The sequence below is a fragment of the Nerophis ophidion genome, linkage group LG15, assembly GCF_033978795.1.
Source record: "Nerophis ophidion isolate RoL-2023_Sa linkage group LG15, RoL_Noph_v1.0, whole genome shotgun sequence".
In the NCBI taxonomy this organism is placed as follows: Eukaryota; Metazoa; Chordata; class Actinopteri; order Syngnathiformes; family Syngnathidae; genus Nerophis; species Nerophis ophidion.
The window spans coordinates 5,343,138-5,361,777 of NC_084625.1; the positions used below are offsets into that span (position 1 = coordinate 5,343,138).

An 18,640-nucleotide genomic window follows, 5' to 3' on the forward strand; every position below is an offset into this window, starting at 1 on the left:
ATGAGTTATAAGTATTGAGTTATGAGCAGAGTTACAAGTTATGAGTTACGAGAAACGAGTAATGAGTAACGAGTAATAAGTAGCAAATAACGAGTTATAACGAGTTATAAGTATTGAGTTTTGAGCAGAGTTACGAGTTATGAGTAATGAGTTACGAGAAACGAGTAATGAGAAACGAGTAATAAGTAACAAATAACGAGTTATAACGAGTTATAAGTATTGAGTTTTGAGCAGAGTTACAAGTTATGAGTAATGAGTTACGAGTTATGAGTATGGAGTCATGGGCAAAGAGTTACAAGTTATGAGTAATGAGTATGAGTTACGAAGAGTAATGAGTTATGAGTAACGAGAAATGAGTTATGAGTATTGAGTTATGAGCGAAGAGTTACAAGTTATGACTAATGAGTATGAGTTACGAGTAACGAGTAATAAGTAACGAATAACGAGTTATAAGTATTGCGTTAGGAGCACAGTTACAAGTTATGAGTAATGAGTTACAAGTAATAAGTTATGAGTAATTACTTATGAGCATTGAGTTATGAGCAAAGAGTTACAAGTTATGAGTAATGAGTATTAGTATGAGTTACGAGCTGCAAGTCACGAGTTATGAGTAATGAGTTATGAGTAAGGAGTAAAGAGTACGAGTCACAAGTTGTGAGTAACGAGAAACGAGTTCTGAGTTACGCGTTATGAATATTGAGTTAGAGTAACAAGTTATGAGTACTGAGTTATGACCAGAGTTACAAGTTATGAGTAACAAGTAATAAGTAACAAATAACGAGTTATAACGAGTTATAAGTATTGAGTTTTGAGCAGAGTTACAAGTTATGAGTAATGAGTTACGAGTTATGAGTATGGAGTTATGAGCAACGAGTTACAAGTTATGAGTAATGAGTATGAGTTACGGGTAATGAGTTATGAGTAACGAGAAATGAGTTATGAGTATTGAGTTATGAGCAAAGAGTTACAAGTTATGAGTAATGGGTATGAGTTACGAGTAATGAGTTACGAGTAACGAATAACGAGTTATAAGTATTGAGTTAGGAGCACAGTTACAAGTTATGAGCAATGAGTTACAAGTAATGAGTTATGAGTAATGAGTTATGAGTATTGAGTTATGAGGAAAGAGTTACAAGTTATGAGTAATGAGTATTAGTATGAGTTACGAGCTGCAAGTCACGAGTTATGAGTAATGAGTTACGAGTTATGAGTAAGGAGTAAAGAGTACGAGTCACAAGTTGTGAGTAACGAGAAACGAGTTCTGATTTACGAGTTATGAATATTGAGTTAGGAAAAACAAGTTATCAGTATTGAGTTATAACCAGAGTTACAAGTTATGAGTAATGAGTAACGGGTTATGTGTAACGAGTTATGAGTATTGAGTTATGAGCAGAGTAACAAGTAATGAGTTATGAGTAACGAGTAATGAGTTAAGAGTTATAAGCAACAAGTTATGAGTAAAGTGTAACAAGTAATTAGTTCTGAGTATTGAGTTATGAGCAGTTACAAGTTATGAGTAATGAGTTGTGAGTAATGAGTAACGGGTTATGAGTATTGAGTTATGAGCAGAGTAACAAGTAATGAGTTATGAGTAATGAGTAACGAGTTATGAGTATTGAGTTATGAGCAAAGAGTTACAAGTTATGAGTAATGAGTAACAAGTAATGAGTATTGAGTTATGATCAAAGAGTTACAGGTTATGAGTAATGAGTATTGAGTTATGATCAAAGAGTTACAGGTTATGAGTAATGAGTATTGAGTTATGAGCAAAGAGTTACAAGTTATGAGTAATGAGTATTGTGTAACGAGTTATGAGTAACGAGTAATGAGTATTGTGTTATGAGCAAAGAGTTACAGGTTATGAGTAATGAGTATGAGTTACGAGATACAAGTCACGAGTAACGAGTTAGGAGTTATAAGTAACAAGTTATGACTAATGAGTAACGAGTAATTAGTTATGAGTATTGAGTTATGAGCAGAGTTACAAGTAATGAGCTAACAAGTTACGAGTGACAATTACTTAATTATGAGTTATGAGTATTGAGTTGTGAGTAGTGAGTTATGAGCAAAGAGTTACAAGTTATGAGTAATGAGTATGAGTTACGAGTTTCAAGTCACAAGTAATGAGTAATGAATTACAAGTAACGAGTAATGAGTAACGAGTAATGAGTTATGAGTATTGAGTGATTAGTTTTGAGTGATGAATATTGAGTTGTGATTGTCACTGAAAGTGTTGATGGTGGTGCAGGCTGCGCCGCCTCTTACTATCTTGTCTTTATGATTGTTATCAGTGTGGTTGTCTTAATAAAGGCAGACTTTCTCATTAAAATTGGAAATAATATTTTCAAACGACTGGAAAAAGAGTCGCTTCCTGCTCAGATGCTCTTGAGCAAGGCGATGAGTCAGCGCCTCATGGCAAGGATAGGATTTAGGATTTATGGCAGGGACGGGAATATTTCCATAGAAAGATGCTAACTTACTTCTGGCACTTGACGTCCCAGCAGGACCAGCACAAGCAGCTTCAGGGAAGAGTCCATCACGCTGGTCTAAGGTCAGGGTTCTTGCTGGTCTACGGTCCGAGTTTCTTCTGGTGCAAGGTCCGAGTTCCCGCTGGTCTCGAGTCCGAGTTTCTTCTGGTCTAAGGTCCGAGGTCGTGCTGGTCTCAGGTCCCAGTTCCTGCTGGTCTAAGGTCTGAGTTCCTGCTCTAAGGTCCAGGTTGCACCTTAGAGCTGGCTGCTCAGGTCCTCCTCTGTAGGATTTGCTTTTTCTTGGTCTTTCTCTGCTGGTCCATCTGCAGCAACACTGGAATGATTCTGTCTCACCACTCTGCTCCTGCTTGGCTATGGACTCCGCCTCCTCCTCCTCCTCCTCCTCCTCCACCAAGTCCTCCTCCGCCTCCTCCTCCACCTCCATCTCCTCCGCCGCCTGCTAACTAACAAGTGCAGACTGAGAGCGGCATCATCATCATCATGCACTGACATGAGGTGGAGAAGCACGGGCGCTAATTATGCGCTAATTGATGTCATGTGACTCCTGCATGATGGTTTATCAACCTAACATAGACGCTGTTAGCTTTTCCAGATCACGTCCGACCGACTGGATTTAGCGCAGGCGGACTCCAACCGGGAACGTCTCAAGGAGGATAATTAGTTTTTTTATTTAATACATTTGCAAAAGTCCAGGAAAAAACTTTTCATATTGTCATGATGGGGTATTGTGTGTAGAATTTTGAGGACAAACATTTTGGAATGAGGCTGAAACATAACATGTGGGAAGAGTTAAGCGGCGTGAATTCTTAAAATGTTACTAAAAAATGTTTAAAAAACTAATTTAAATAACTTAAAAAAATACATATATTGTTTTTAAATGTATTTTTGAAAATGATGAAAGAATTGTCCCTCACTTGTGATTTATTCATTTTTTATTTTTAATACATTTGCAAAACTCCTGGAAAAACGTTTTCATATTGTCATGATGGGGTATTGTGTGTAGAATTTTGAGGACAAACATTTTGGAATGAGGCCGAAACATAACATGTGGGAAGAGTGAAGCGCTGTGAATACTTGAAATGTTATTAGAAATGTTTCAAAAACTAATTTAAATAATTAAAAAAAAATACATATACTGTTTTTAAATGTATTTTTAAAAATGATGAAAGAATTCTCCCTCTGCTTTTCTGGGTGATGAACATGAGAAGTTGGGAGTTACGAGTTCTGAGTAATAATTTGCACGTGATTTATTCGTTTTTTATTTTTAATACATTTGCAAAACTCCTGGAAAAACGTTTTCACATTGTCATGGTGGGGTATTGTGTGTAGAATTTTGAGGACACACATTTTGAAATGAGGCTGAATCATAACCTCATTCCAAAATGTGTGTCCTTAAAATTCTACATGCAATACCCCATCATGACGATGTGAAAACGTGTTTTTTTTCAGGAGTTTTGCAAATAAATTTAAAATTGTAAAGAATTTTGAGGACAAACATTTTGAAATGAGGCTGAAACATAACCTGTGATGAGATGGCGACTTGTCCAGGGTGTGCGCCGCCTTCCGCCCGAATGCAGCTGAGCTAGGCTCCAGCAACCCCCCGCGAGCCCGAAAGGGACAAACGGTAGAAAATGGATGGATGGATGGATGGGCTGAAACACAACATGTGGAAAGAGTTAAGCACTGTGAATACTTAAAATGTTATTAAAAATGTTTAAAAAACAAATTCAAATAATTAAATTCGGAAAATGATTAAAAAGAAATGTCCCTCTGCTTCTTTGGGTGATGAACATGAGAAGTTATGAGAAATTAGTATGAGCTACGAGAAACAAGTTATGAGTAATGATTTATAGGATATTTATTAGTTTTTTTATTTTTAATACACTTGCAAAACTCCTGGAAAAAACGTTTTCACATTGTCATGGTGGGGTATTGTGTGTAGAATTTTGAGGACACACATTTTGAAATGAGGCTGAATCATAACCTCATTCCAAAATGTGTGTCCTTAAAATTCTACATGCAATACCCCATCATGACGATGTGAAAATGTGTTTTTTTTCAGGAGTTTTTCAAATAAATTTCAAATTTTTAAAGAATTTAAAGAATTTTGAGGACAAACATTTTGAAATGAGGCTGAAACATAACCTGTGATGAGATGGCGACTTGTCCAGGGTGTACACCGCCTTCCGCCCGAATGCAGCTGAGCTAGGCTCCAGCAACCCCCCGCGAGCCCGAAAGGGACAAACGGTAGAAAATGGATGGATGGATGGGCTGAAACACAACATGTGGAAAGAGTTAAGCACTGTGAATACTTAAAATGTTATTAAAAATGTTTAAAAAACAAATTCAAATAATTTAATTCGGAAAATGATTAAAAAGAAATGTCCCTCTGCTTCTTTGGGTGATGAACATGAGAAGTTATGAGAAATGAGTCTGAGCTACGAGAAACAAGTTATGAGTAATGATTTATAGGTTATTTATTTTTTTAAATTTTTTTTAATACACTTGCAAAACTCCTGGAAAAAAACGTTTTCACATTGTCATGATGGGGTATTGTGTGTAGAATTTTGAGGACATTTTGGAATGAGGCTGAAAAATAACACGTGGAAACAAAACTTTCTGGATGCACGGTAGAACAGTCGTTTCGAATCAAGTGATAAGAACAAAAAATATTAGAGGTGTAAATATTTGGGTACTTGATTCGATTCCGATTCGATTCCGAATCGATTCTTTAGTAATATTATGAAGTTAAAGTAGCAATGATAGTCACACACACACTAAATGTGGTGAAACTATTCTCTGCATTTGACCCCTCACCTTTGATCACCCCCCTGGGAGGTGAGGGGAGCAGTGAGCAGCAGCGCTGGCCACGCCCGGGAATCAAATTTAGGTGATTCAACCCCCAATTCCAACCCTTGATGCCGAGTCTCTGATGTAATAATTATAATCAAACCTTTTTCGCCTAGAAAAGCTCCTTCTGGTTGCTAAGAGATGGCCTAAAAAAAAAGCTTCAAAAACAAATCCGAATAGAAATTGTGACACATTTCCTGTTTTGAAATGGATTTTTGCCGAGGAGGAATGGATTTAGAGTCGTTTAGGATGTTATTTCACATAAAACAAGACGTGAAGTCCTTGTGTCTGGGTGTTGTTGCAGCATGTTTGCCGTGCATTCAGAGCAGCGTTACGGCGGCGAGAGAGGATGGAGACGTCCGATGGAGCGAGAGAGTGTCACAAAAGAAGGAGAAGAAAGCAGAATGATTAAAGGCTGCATCATGCACCTCCGCAGTGTGACGCATCTTCCAATATTGTCTCCATAACCTGGAGAGAGAAATGTGAGCAGCACGAGAAGAACGACTCCCCTCGGACCTTGTGGATTGCTTTTTTAATCCACCCACAGGTCTGCCTGAGGTCCACAAAGACCACTTGACACACAATCAAAGTAAACTAAAACTTCAACCGTGGTCTTAATTGGGGGAGAGGGTGTATTAGAGGCTTACACATCTGTGAAGGAAATGTACATTGGAGCAACATATCTTGTTATCAAGGACGCCCCTGCTTATTTCAGCAAGACGATGCCATAGTAAAAGAGTGCGGGTACTAGACTGGCCTGCCTGTAGTCCAGACTTGTCTCCCGTTGAAAACGTGAAGCCTAAAATACCACAACGGAGACCCCAGACTTTTGAACAACTTAAGCTGTACATCAAGCAAGAATGGGAAAGAATTCCACTTCAAAAATGTGTCTCCTCAGTTCCCAAACCTTTAAGGAGAGTTGTTAAAAGGGAAGGCCATGTGACACAGTGGTGAAAATGCCCCTGTGACAACTTTTTTTTTTGCAATATGTTGCTCCCATTAAATTCTAAGTTAAAACTCTACTTTGCAAGGCAACAGCCATTTATCAACAACACCCAGAAACGCCGCCAGTGTGTTACCAATGTGACACAGTGGTAAAAATGCCCCTGTGACAATTTTTTTTGCAATATGTTGCTGCCATTACATTCTAAGTTAAAACTCTACTATGAAAGGCGAAACCATTTATCAACAACACCCAGAAACGCCGCCGGCTTCGCTGGGCCCCGAGCACATCTAAGATGGACTGATGCAAAGTGGAAAAATGTTCTGTGGTCTGACGAGTCCACATTTTATAATTGATTTTGGAAACTGGAACAAAGCGGAAAAGAACCATCCGGATATTTATAGGCGCAAAGTGTAAAAGGCAGCATCTGTGATGGTATGGGGGTGTATTAGTGGCCAAGACATGGGTAACTTACACATCTGTGAAGGCACCAAAAATGCTAAAATGTACATTGGAGCAACATATCTTGTTATCATGGACGCCCCTGTTTATTTCAGCAAGACGATGCCATAGTAAAAGAGTGCGGGTACTAGACTGGCCTGCCTGTAGTCCAGACTTGTCTCCCGTTGAAAATGTGAAGCCTAAAATACCACAACGGAGACGCCGGACTCTTGAACAACTTAAGCTGTGAAATCAAGCTAGAATGGGAAAGAGTTCCACTTCAGAAATGTGTCTCCTCAGTTCCCAAACCTTTAAGGAGTGTTGTTAAAAGGGAAGGCCATGTGACACAGTGGTAAAAATGCCCCTGTGACAACTTTTTTTTTTGCAATATGTTGCTCCCATTAAATTCTAAGTTAAAACTCTACTTTGCAAGGCAACAGCCATTTATCAACAACACCCAGAAACGCCGCCAGTGTGTTACCAATGTGACACAGTGGTAAAAATGCCCCTGTGACAATTTTTTTTGCAATATGTTGCTGCCATTACATTCTAAGTTAAAACTCTACTATGAAAGGCGAAACCATTTATCAACAACACCCAGAAACGCCGCCGGCTTCGCTGGGCCCCGAGCACATCTAAGATGGACTGATGCAAAGTGGAAAAATGTTCTGTGGTTTGACGAGTCAACATTTCATATTGTATTTGGAAACTGTGGACGTTGTGTCCTCTGGATCAAAGAGGAAAATAATCATCCGGATTTTTATAGGCACAAAGTGTAAAAGCCAGCATCTGTGATGGTATGGGGGTGTATTAGTGGCCAAGGCATGGGTAACTTACACATCTGTGAAGGAAATGTACATTGGAGCAACATATCTTGTTATCATGGACGCCCCTGCTTATTTCAGCAAGACGATGCCATAGTAAAAGAGTGCGGGTACAAGACTGGCCTGCCTGTAGTCCAGACTTGTCTCCCGTTGAAAATGTGAAGCCTAAAATACCAGAACGGAGACCCCAGACTGTTGAACAACTTAAGCTGTACATCAAGCAAGAATTGGAAAGATTTCCACTTCAAAAACGTTTCTCTTCAGTTCCCAAACTTTCAAGGAGAGTTGTTAAAAGGAAAGGCCATGTGACACAGTGGTAAAAATGCCCCTGTGACAACTTTTTTTTGCAATATGTTGCTGCCGTTAAATTCTAAGTTAAAACTCTACTATGCAAGGCAAAAGCCATTTATCAACAACACCCAGAAACGCCGCCAGTGTGTTACCAATGTGACACAGTGGTAAAAATGCCCCTGTGACAATTTTTTTTGCAATATGTTGCTGCCATTACATTCTAAGTTAAAACTCTACTATGCAAGGCGAAAGCAATTTATCAACAACACCCAGAAACGCCGCCGGCTTCGCTGGGCCCCAAGCTCATCTAAGATGAACTGATGCAATGTGGAAAAATGTTCTGTGGTTTGACGAGTCAACATTTCATATTGTATTTGGAAACTGTGAACGTTGTGTCCTCTGGATCAAAGAGGAAAAGAATCATCCGGATTTTTATAGGCACAAAGTGTAAAAGGCAGCATCTGTGATGGTATGGGGGTGTATTAGTGGCCAAGGCATGGGTAACTTACACATCTGTGAAGGAAATGTACATTGGAGCAACATATCTTGTTATCATGGACGCCCCTGCTTATTTCAGCAAGACGATGCCATAGTAAAAGAGTGCGGGTACTAGACTGGCCTGCCTGTAGTCCAGACTTGTCTCCCGTTGAAAATGTGAAGCCTAAAATACCAAAACGGAGACGCCGGACTGTTGAACAACTTAAGCTGTGAAATCAAGCTAGAATGGGAAATAATTCCACTTCAAAAATGTGTCTCCTCAGTTCCCAAACCTTTAAGGAGAGTTGTTAAAAGGAAAGGCCATGTGACACAGTGGTAAAAATGCCCCTGTGACAACTTTTTTTTTGCAATATGTTGCTCCCATTAAATTTTAAGTTAAAACTCTACTTTGCAAGGCAACAGCCATTTATCAACAACACCCAGAAACGCCGCCAGTGTGTTACCAATGTGACACAGTGGTAAAAATGCCCCTGTGACAATTTTTTTTGCAATATGTTGCTGCCATTAAATTCTAAGTTACAACTCTACCATGCAAGGTGAAAGCCATTTATCAACAACACCCAGAAACGCCGCCGGCTTCGCTGGGGCCCGAGCACATCTAAGATGTACTGATGCAATGTGGAAAAGTGTTCTGTGGTCTGACGAGTCCACATTTCATAATTGATTTTGGAAACTGGAACAAAGCGGAAAAGAACCATCCGGAAATTTATAGGCGCAAAGTGTAAAAGGCAGCATCTGTGATGGTATGGGGGTGTATTAGTGGCCAAGACATGGGTAACTTACACTTCTGTGAAGGCACCATTAATGCTGAAAGGCACATATAGGTTTTGGTTGCCATCCAAGCAACGTTATAATGGACGCCCCTGCTTATATCAACAAGACGGTGCAACAGTAAAAGAGTGCGGGTACTAGACTGGCCTGCCTGTAGTCCAGACTTGTCTCCTGTTGAAAATGTGAAGCTTAAAATACCACAAAGGAGACCCCGGACTGTTGAACAACTTAAGCTGTACATCAAGCAAGAATTGGAAAGATTTCCACTTCAAAAACGTTTCTCTTCAGTTCCCAAACTTTCAAGGAGAGTTGTTAAAAGGAAAGGCCATGTGACACAGTGGTAAAAATGCCCCTGTGACAACTTTTTCTTTTAAATATGTTGCTGCCATTAAATTCTAAGTTAAAACTCTACTATGCAAGGCGAAAGCCATTTATCAACAACACCCAGAAATGCCGCCAGTGTGTTACCAATGTAACACAGTGGTAAAAATGACCCTGTGCCAACTTTTTGGCAACGTGTTGCTGCCATTAAATTCTAAGTTAAAACTCTACTATGCAGGGCGAAAGCAATTTATCAACAACACCCAGAAACGCCGCCGGCTTCGCTGGGGCCCGAGCACATCTAAGATGGACTGATGCAAAGTGGAAAAATGTTCAGTGGTTTGACGAGTCAACATTTCATATTGTATTTGGAAACTGTGGACGTTGTGTCCTCTGGATCAAAGAGGAAAAGAACCATCCGGATTTTTATAGGCACAAAGTGTAAAAGCCAGCATCTGTGATGGTATGGGGGTGTATTAGTGGCCAAGGCATGGGTAACTTACACATCTGTGAAGGCACCATTAATGCTGAAAGGTCCATACAGGTTTTGGAGCAACATATGTTGTCATCCAAGCAACATTATCATGGACGCCCCTGCTTATTTCAGCAAAACAATGCCATAGTAAAAGAGTGCGGGTACTAGACTGGCCTGCCTGTAGTCCAGACCTGTCTCCCATTGAAAATGTGAAGCCTAAAATATCACAACAGAGACCCCGGAATGTTGAACAACTTAAGCTGTGAAATCAAGCTAGAATGGGAAAGAATTCCACTTCAAAAACGTGTCTCCTCAGTTCCCAAACCTTTACAGAGTGTTGTTAAAAGGAAAGGCCATGTGACACAGTGGTAAAAATGCCCCCATGACAACTTTTTTTGCAACGTGTTGCTGCCATTAAGTTCTAAGTTAAAACTCTACTATGCAAGGCGAAAGCCATTTATCAACAACACCCAGAAACGCCTCCAGTGTGTTACCAATGTGACACAGTGGTAAAAATGCCCCTATGCCAACATTTTGGAAATGTGTTGCTGCCATTAAATTGTAAGTTAAAACTCTACTATGCAAGGCAAAAGCCATTTATCAACAACACCCAGAAACGCCGCCAGCTTCGCTGGGCCCCAAACTCAGCTAAGATGGACTGATGCAGTGTGGAAAAATGTTCTGTGGTTTGACGAGTCAACATTTCATATTGTATTTGGAAACTGTGAACGTTGTGTCCTCCGGATCAAAGAGGAAAGGTGTCTTTGAAGGACGGGGAAGGGGTATTTCAGGGCCTCTTCCACTGCACTGGTCTCGCTGGGGTGTTTGCAGCACAACGCCGTCGCAGAGGGAGGCGAATTGTAGATAAGGATTGTTTTTGTTAGGCGAGCAAAGACATTCCGATGGTTTGTCTGATCGAGTTGTCCATTCCGAGTCTTAAATGGATCATAGTTTCGTCTTGCATTGCGAAAAGCTTCTCCGAGATGTTAGTCAATATCCAATATCACCAAAGTATTGAGCATTCACAGCTCCGCCCACCCATCCGTCAGGACAGGCGTTCTTTGGGCTCCTTGAACGACTGCCATCGTCTTTCCAACTTGTTCGTAACGACGAGACAAGACGAAAAGCAGAAGCCGAGCAGGAGAGATAGAAGACATAGGAGAGATAGAAGAGAAAGGAGAGATAGGAGACATAGGAGAGATAGGAGAGAAAGGAGAGATAGGAGACATAGGAGAGATAGAAGAGAAAGGAGAGATAGGAGACATAGGAGAGATAGAAGAGAAAGGAGGATATTTTGGCAAGGAATGACATCATTACGTCGCACGTGACACATGTGTTAGCTTTGTGTGTTGTTAGCTAATGACAGCGTTTGCTTCAAAGTGATTCATTAAATATATATTCCATTATAACAACATATTATTCAATATATATTCTATCATAACAACATATTATTCAATGTATATTATATCATAACAACAATAATAAATATATATTCTATCATAACAACAACAAATTTTCAATACATATTTTATCATAACAACAATAATAAATATATATTCTGTCAAAACAACAACATATTATTCAATATATATTACATGATTATTCAATATATATTCTATCGTAACAGCGTATGATTCAATATGTATTATATCATAATAACAATAATAAATATATATTCTATCATAACAACATATTATTCAATATGTATTATATCATAACAACAATAATAAATATATATTCTATCATAGCAACATATTATTCAATATATATTCTATCGTAACAACGTATTATTCAATATATATCATAAAAACAATAATAAATACATATTGTATCATAACAACAACATATTATTCAATGTATATTATATCATAACCATGTATTATTCAATATATATTCTATCGTAACAACATATTATTCAATATTTATTATATCATAACAACAATAATAAATATATATTCTATCATAACAACAACAAATTTTCAATACATATTTTATCATAACAACAATAATAAATATATATTCTGTCAAAACAACAACATATTATTCAATATATATTACATGATTATTCAATATATATTCTATCGTAACAGCGTATGATTCAATATGTATTATATCATAACAACAATAATAAATATATATTCCATCATAACAACATTTTATTCAATATTTATTATATCATAACAACAATAATAAATATATATTCTAACATAACAAAATATTATTCAATATATATTCTATCATAACAACGTATTATTCAATTTATATCATAAAACAATAATAAATACATATTGTATCATAACAACAACATATTATTCAATGTATATTATATCATAACCATGTATTATTCAATATATATTCTATCGTAACAACATATTATTCAATATTTATTATATCATAACAACAATAATAAATATATATTCTATCATAACAACATTTTATTCAATATTTATTATATCACAACAACAATAATAAATATATATTCTAACATAACAAAATATGATTCAATATATATTCTATCATAACAACGTATTATTCAATATATATTATTTCATAACAACAATAATAAATACATATTGTATCACAACAACAACATATTATTTAATGTATATTATATCATAACCATGTATTATTCAATCTATTATATATCATAACAACGTATTATTCTATATATATTCTATCATAACAACAACATATTGTTCAATATTCTATCATAACCACAGACATTATTTAATATATATTCTATCATAACAACATATTATTCAATATATATTCTATCATAACAACGCATTATTCAATATATATCATAAATCAATAATAAATAAATATTGTATCATAACAACAACATATTATTCAATGTATATTATATCATAACCATGTATTAGTCAATATATTATATATCATAACAACGTATTATTCAATATATATTCTATCGTAACAACATATTATTCAATATTTATTCTATCATAACAACATATTACTCAATATATATTATATCATAACAATGTATTATTCAATATATATTCTATCATAACAAAGATAATAAATATATATTCTATCATAACTACAACATATTATTCATAATACATCATATCATAACAACTTATTATTCAATATATATTCTATCATAACAACAATAATAAATATATATTCTATCAAAACAACATATTATTCATTATATATCATAATAATGTATTATTCAATATATATCATAAATCAATAATAAATAAATATTGTATCATAACAACATATTATTCATTATATATTATATCATAATAATGTATTATTCAATATATATTCTATCAAAACAACAACATATTATTCAATGCATATTATATCATAACCATGTATTTTTCAATATATATCATATCATAACAACAATAATAAATACATATTGTATCATAACAACAACATATTATTCAATGTATATTATATCATAACCATGTATTATTCAATCTATTTTATATCATAACAACGTATTATTCTATATATATTCTATCGTAACAACAACATATTATTCAATATTCTATCATAACCACAACACATTATTCAATATATATTCTATCATACCAACGTATTATTCAATATATATGCTATCAAAACAACAACATATTATTCAATACATATTATAAATAACCATGTATTATTCAATATATATTCTATCATAACAACAATAACAAATATATATTCTATCATAACAATAACAAATATCTATTCTATCATAAGCAGCAAAGAGTTACAAAGTACATCCCAACATGACATGACAACCAACAATGTCCTTACAAAGAAGGATCAAATCAACTGAAATATTCTTGATTGCTACAACAAAGTAGATGCGAGAAATATCGCTCAAAAAAAGACATGAGACTGCAAGACAAGAAGTAAAAACACTACACAGGAAAACTGCTAAAAAGTCCAAAGAAGTCAGGGTGTGATGTGACAGGTGGTGACAGTACATCTACAAACCCTGTTTCCATATGAGTTGGGAAATTGTGTTGGATGTAAATATAAACAGAATACAATGTTGAATATGCTACAAAGACAACATATTTCATGTTCAAACTGATTAAGATTTTTTTTTTTTAGAATTTGATGCCAGCAACACGTGACAAAGAAGTTGGGAAAGGTGGCAATAAATACTGATAAAGTTGAGGAATGCTCATCAAACACTTATGTGGAACATCCCACAGGTGTGCAGGCTAATTGGGAACAGGTGGGTGCCATGATTGGGTATAAAAGCAGCTTCCATGAAATGCTAAGTAATTCACAAACAAGGATGGGGCGAGGGTCACCAATTTGTAAGCAAATTGTCGAACAGTTTTAGAACAATATTTCTCAACGAGCTATTGCAAGGAATTTGGGGATTTTACCATCTACGGTCCGTAAAATCATCAAAAGCTTCAGAGAATCTGGAGAAATCACTGCACGAAAGCGATGATATTACGGACCTTTGATCCCTCAGGCGGTTCTGCATCAAAAACAGACATCAGTGTGTAAAGGATATCACCACATGGGCTCAGGAACACTTCATAAAACCACTGTCAGTAACTACAGTTGGTCGCTACATCTGTAAGTGCAAGTTAAAACTCTGCTATGCAGAGCAAAACCCATTTATCAACAACACCCGGGAACGCCGCCGGCTTCTCTGGGCCCGAGCTCATCTAAGATGGACTGACGATGGTCTGACGAGTCCACATTTCAAATTACTTTTTGGAAATGATGAATGTCGTGTCCTCCGGACCAAAGATGAAAAGAACTATAAGGATTGTTCTAGGTGAAAAGTGTAAAAGCCAGCATGTGTGATGGTACGGGGGTGTATTGATGCCAAAGACATGGGTAACTTACACATCTGTGAAGTCACCATTAATGCTGAAAGGTATGTTCAGGTTTTGGAGCAACATATGTTGTCATCCAAGCAACGTTATCATGGACGCCCCTGCTTATTTCAGCAAGACAATGCCAAGTCACTTGTTACAACAGCGTGGCTTCATAGTAAAAGAGTGCGGCTACTAGTCTGGCCTGCCGGTAGTCCAGACCTGTCTCCCATTGTAAATGTGTGGCACATTATGAACAAATTAAGTGAAGTGAAGTGAATTATATTTATATAGCGCTTTTCTCTAGTGACTCAAAGCGCTTTACATAGTGAAACCCAATATCTAAGTTACATTTAAACCAGTGTGGGTGGCACTGGGAGCACGTGGGTAAAGTGTCTTGCCCGAGGACACAACGGTAGTGACTAGGATGGCGGAAGCGGGAATCGAACCTGCAACCCTCAAGTTGCTGGCACGGCCACTCTACCAACCGAGCTATACTAAGCTGTACATAAAACAAGAATGGGAAATAATTCCACCTGACAAGCTTCAAGTTCCCAAAGGTTTATTGAGTGTTTTTAAAAGAAAAGGTGATGCAACACAGTGGTGAACATGCCCTTTCCCAACTACTTTGGCACGCGTTGCAGCCATGAAATTCTAAATTAATTATTATTTGCAAAAAAAAAATACGTTTATGAGTTTGAACATCAAATATGTTGTCTTTGTAGTGGATTCAACTGAATATGGGTTGAAAAGGATTTGCAAGTCATTGTATTCCGTTAATATTTACATCAAACACAATTTCCCAACTCATATGGAAACGGGGTTTGTACTTTGAGACAAGAGCTGTAGTCATGCATGCTTGGTTATGCTTTAAAGTCGCATCCAACAATCGCGACCACTTTTTACTATCAACTGAGTTGTCGGTGCAATCACCGAAGACGCTGAACATCTCAGCGGGTTATTGATTTGGTGCCAGCGTCGCTGACCTCCCGGCCGCTCAAAGAGCAGCAGGAGCCGAAAGGATCGCCGCACGGTGGACAACGCCTCCGGTTTTGTGTCCGCATGGATTTGTGTCTCCCACCAGGGGGGGAAAAACAACATTATTTTTTCACCGTCTCTATCATCAAAACAGCAAGAACCAACTGAATTGTGCACAGGTGGACTCCAATGAAACTGTAGCAACATGCGGAGGATGCTCAGTTGAAACAGGAATTCAGCTTCATGGCAAAGGTTGTCACCTTGTGTAAAAGGTAAATAAAAAGAGAATACAATGATTTGTCAATCCTTTTCAACTTATATTGAATAGACTGCAAAGACAAGATACGTAACGTTACAGCTGGAAAAGTTTGTTATTTTTTGCAAATATTAGCTCATTTTAAACATGTTTCGAGAAAGCTGGCACGAGTGGCAAAAAAGACTGAGAAAGTTGAGGAATGCAAAAGGACTAGACGGACAGGACTAGCAGGTAAGGGCTTGATTTTAATATAAAAATGATACAAAACTGACAGAAATAAACAAAAGAAAACAGGTGGCGAACGCACAGGAAGTTGAGCTAAAAACTTAGCACGGGGTCGAAGAGTCCAGAGGAAACGTGCCGAGCGCACGGGAAGCTAAGGGGATACTTTGCACAAAAACAAGAACGTTGCGTGAGTGTTTCTTACCGCAAACAAAGGATCAAGAATGAACAGAGGGAGAAGGCAGGCTTAAATAATGAAGTAATCAATGAAACACAGGTGCGCGTCAAAAACAAGTAGCAGGTGGAACAAATACAAAACCATGGAGACAAGATAAATAAGAAAGTGCAAAACTAGGAACCGAGAGAGTCCAAAACAAACAGAAAACAGTAAAGGACTCAAAAACCGAAATCAAAATGAGATCCGGGAAGCGGATCACGACAGTACCACAGGTGTTAACGTTACAACTGGAAAACTTTGTTAGTTTTTGCAAATATTAGCTCATTTGGAATTTGATGCCCGCAAGATGTCTCCAAAAAAGCTGGCACAAGTGGCAAAAAAAAAAGACTGAGAAAGTTGAGGATTGCTCATCAAACACTTATTTGAAACAACCCACAGGTGTTAACGTTACAACTGGAAAACTTTGTTATTTTTTGCAAATATTAGCTCATTTTAAACATGTTTCAAGAAAGCTGGCACGAGTGGCAAAAAAGACTGAGAAAGTTGAGGAATGCTCATCAAACACTTATTCGGAACGAACCTGACACGAGGGTAGCGCATTGTGATGCGCGTTTTGTCCACCCCAGGATGCAAAAAAAGGCCTAGCAGGTAAAGGCTTGATTTTAATACAAAAATGATAATACTGGTACAAAACTGACAGAAATAAACAAAAGAAAACAGGTGCCGAACGCACAGGAAGTTGAGCTAAAAACTTAGCACGGAGTTGAAGAGTCCAGAGGAAACGTGCCGAGCGCACGGGAAGCTAAGGGGATACTTTGCACAAAAACAAGAACGTCGCGTGAGTGTTGCTTACCGCTAACAAAGGATCAAGAATGAACAGAGGGAGAAGGCAGGCTTAAATAATGAAGTAATCAATGAAACACAGGTGCGCGTCGAAAACAAGTAGCAGGTGGAACAAATACGAAACCATGGAGACAAGATAAATAAGAAAGTGCAAGACTAGGAACCGGAAGAGTCCAAAACAAACAGAAAACAGTAAAGGACTCAAAAACCGAAATCAAAATGAGATCCGGGAAGCGGATCACGACAGTACCACAGGTGTTAACTTTACAACTGGAAAACTTTGTTAGTTTTTGCAACTATTAGCTCATTTGGAATTTGATGCCTGCAAGATGTCTCCAAAAAGCTGGCACAAGTGGCAAAAAAAAAAGACTGAGAAAGTTGAGGATTGCTCATCAAACACTTATTTGGAACAACCCACAGGTGTTAACGTTACAACTGGAAAACTTTGTTATTTTTTGCAAATATTAGCTCATTTTAAACATGTTTCAAGAAAGCTGGCACGAGTGGCAAAAAAGACTGAGAAAGTTGAGGAATGCTCATCAAACACTTATTCGGAACGAACCTGACACGAGGGTAGCGCACTGTGATGCGCGTTTTGTCCACCCCAGGATGCAAAAAAGGACTAGCAGGTAAAGGCTTGATTTTAATACAAAAATGATAATACTGGTACAAAACTGACAGAAATAAACAAAAGAAAACAGGTGCCGAACGCACAGGAAGTTGAGCTAAAAACTTAGCTCGGAGTCGAAGAGTCCAGAGGAAACGTGCCGAGCGCACGGGAAGCTAAGGTTCTTTTTAGCACAAAAACAAGAACGTCGCGTGAGTGTTGCTTACCGCAAACAAAGGATCAAGACTGAACAGAGGGAGAAGGCAGGTTTAAATAATGAAGTAATCAATGAAACACAGGTGCGCGTCAAAAACAAGTAGCAGGTGGAAGGAACAAATACGAAACCATGGAGACAAGAGAAATAAGAAAGTGCAAAACTAGGAACCGGAAGAGTCCAAAACAAACAGAAAACAGTAAAAGACTCATAAACCGAAATCAAACTGTGATCCGGGAAGCGGATCACGACAGTACCACAGGTGTTAACGTTACAACTGGAAAACTTTGTTATTTTTTGCAACTATTAGCTCATTTGGAATTTGATGCCTGCAAGATGTCTCCAAAAAAGCTGGCACAAGTGGCAAAAAAAAAAAGACTGAGAAAGTTGAGGAATGCTCGTCAAATACTTATTTGGAACATCCCACAGGTGTTAACGTTACAACTGGAAAACTTTGTTATTTTTTGCAACTATTCGCTCATTTGAAATTTGATGCTTGCAACATGTTTCACAAAAAGCTGGTACAAGTGGCAAGAAAGACCGATAAAGTTGAGGAATGCTCATCAAACACTTATTTGGAACATCCCACAGGTGTTAACGTTACAACCAGAAAACTTTGATAGTTTTT

The 18,640-nt window shown here is 37.4% G+C and overlaps 1 protein-coding gene across 7 annotated transcripts in view; it reads right to left on the reverse strand.

Moving 5' to 3' along the window:
- The window catches only part of vipr1b (vasoactive intestinal peptide receptor 1b), a 183,731-nt gene that overhangs the window by 67,366 nt on the left and 97,725 nt on the right, over nucleotides 1-18,640 (reverse strand). For 5 of the 7 annotated variants that reach the window (XR_009809757.1, XM_061921296.1, XM_061921294.1 and 2 more), the window contains exon 1: nucleotides 2,481-2,779. The exons of the other annotated variants lie outside the window; for them this stretch is intronic. Coding sequence is in view for 4 of the 5 variants with exons in the window: in XM_061921296.1 (XP_061777280.1) it covers nucleotides 2,481-2,537 (57 nt within the window). In the remaining variant the exon portion in view is untranslated. Of the gene's footprint in view, nucleotides 1-2,480; nucleotides 2,780-18,640 lie in introns of those variants that run through there. 7 annotated transcript variants of the gene reach the window in all.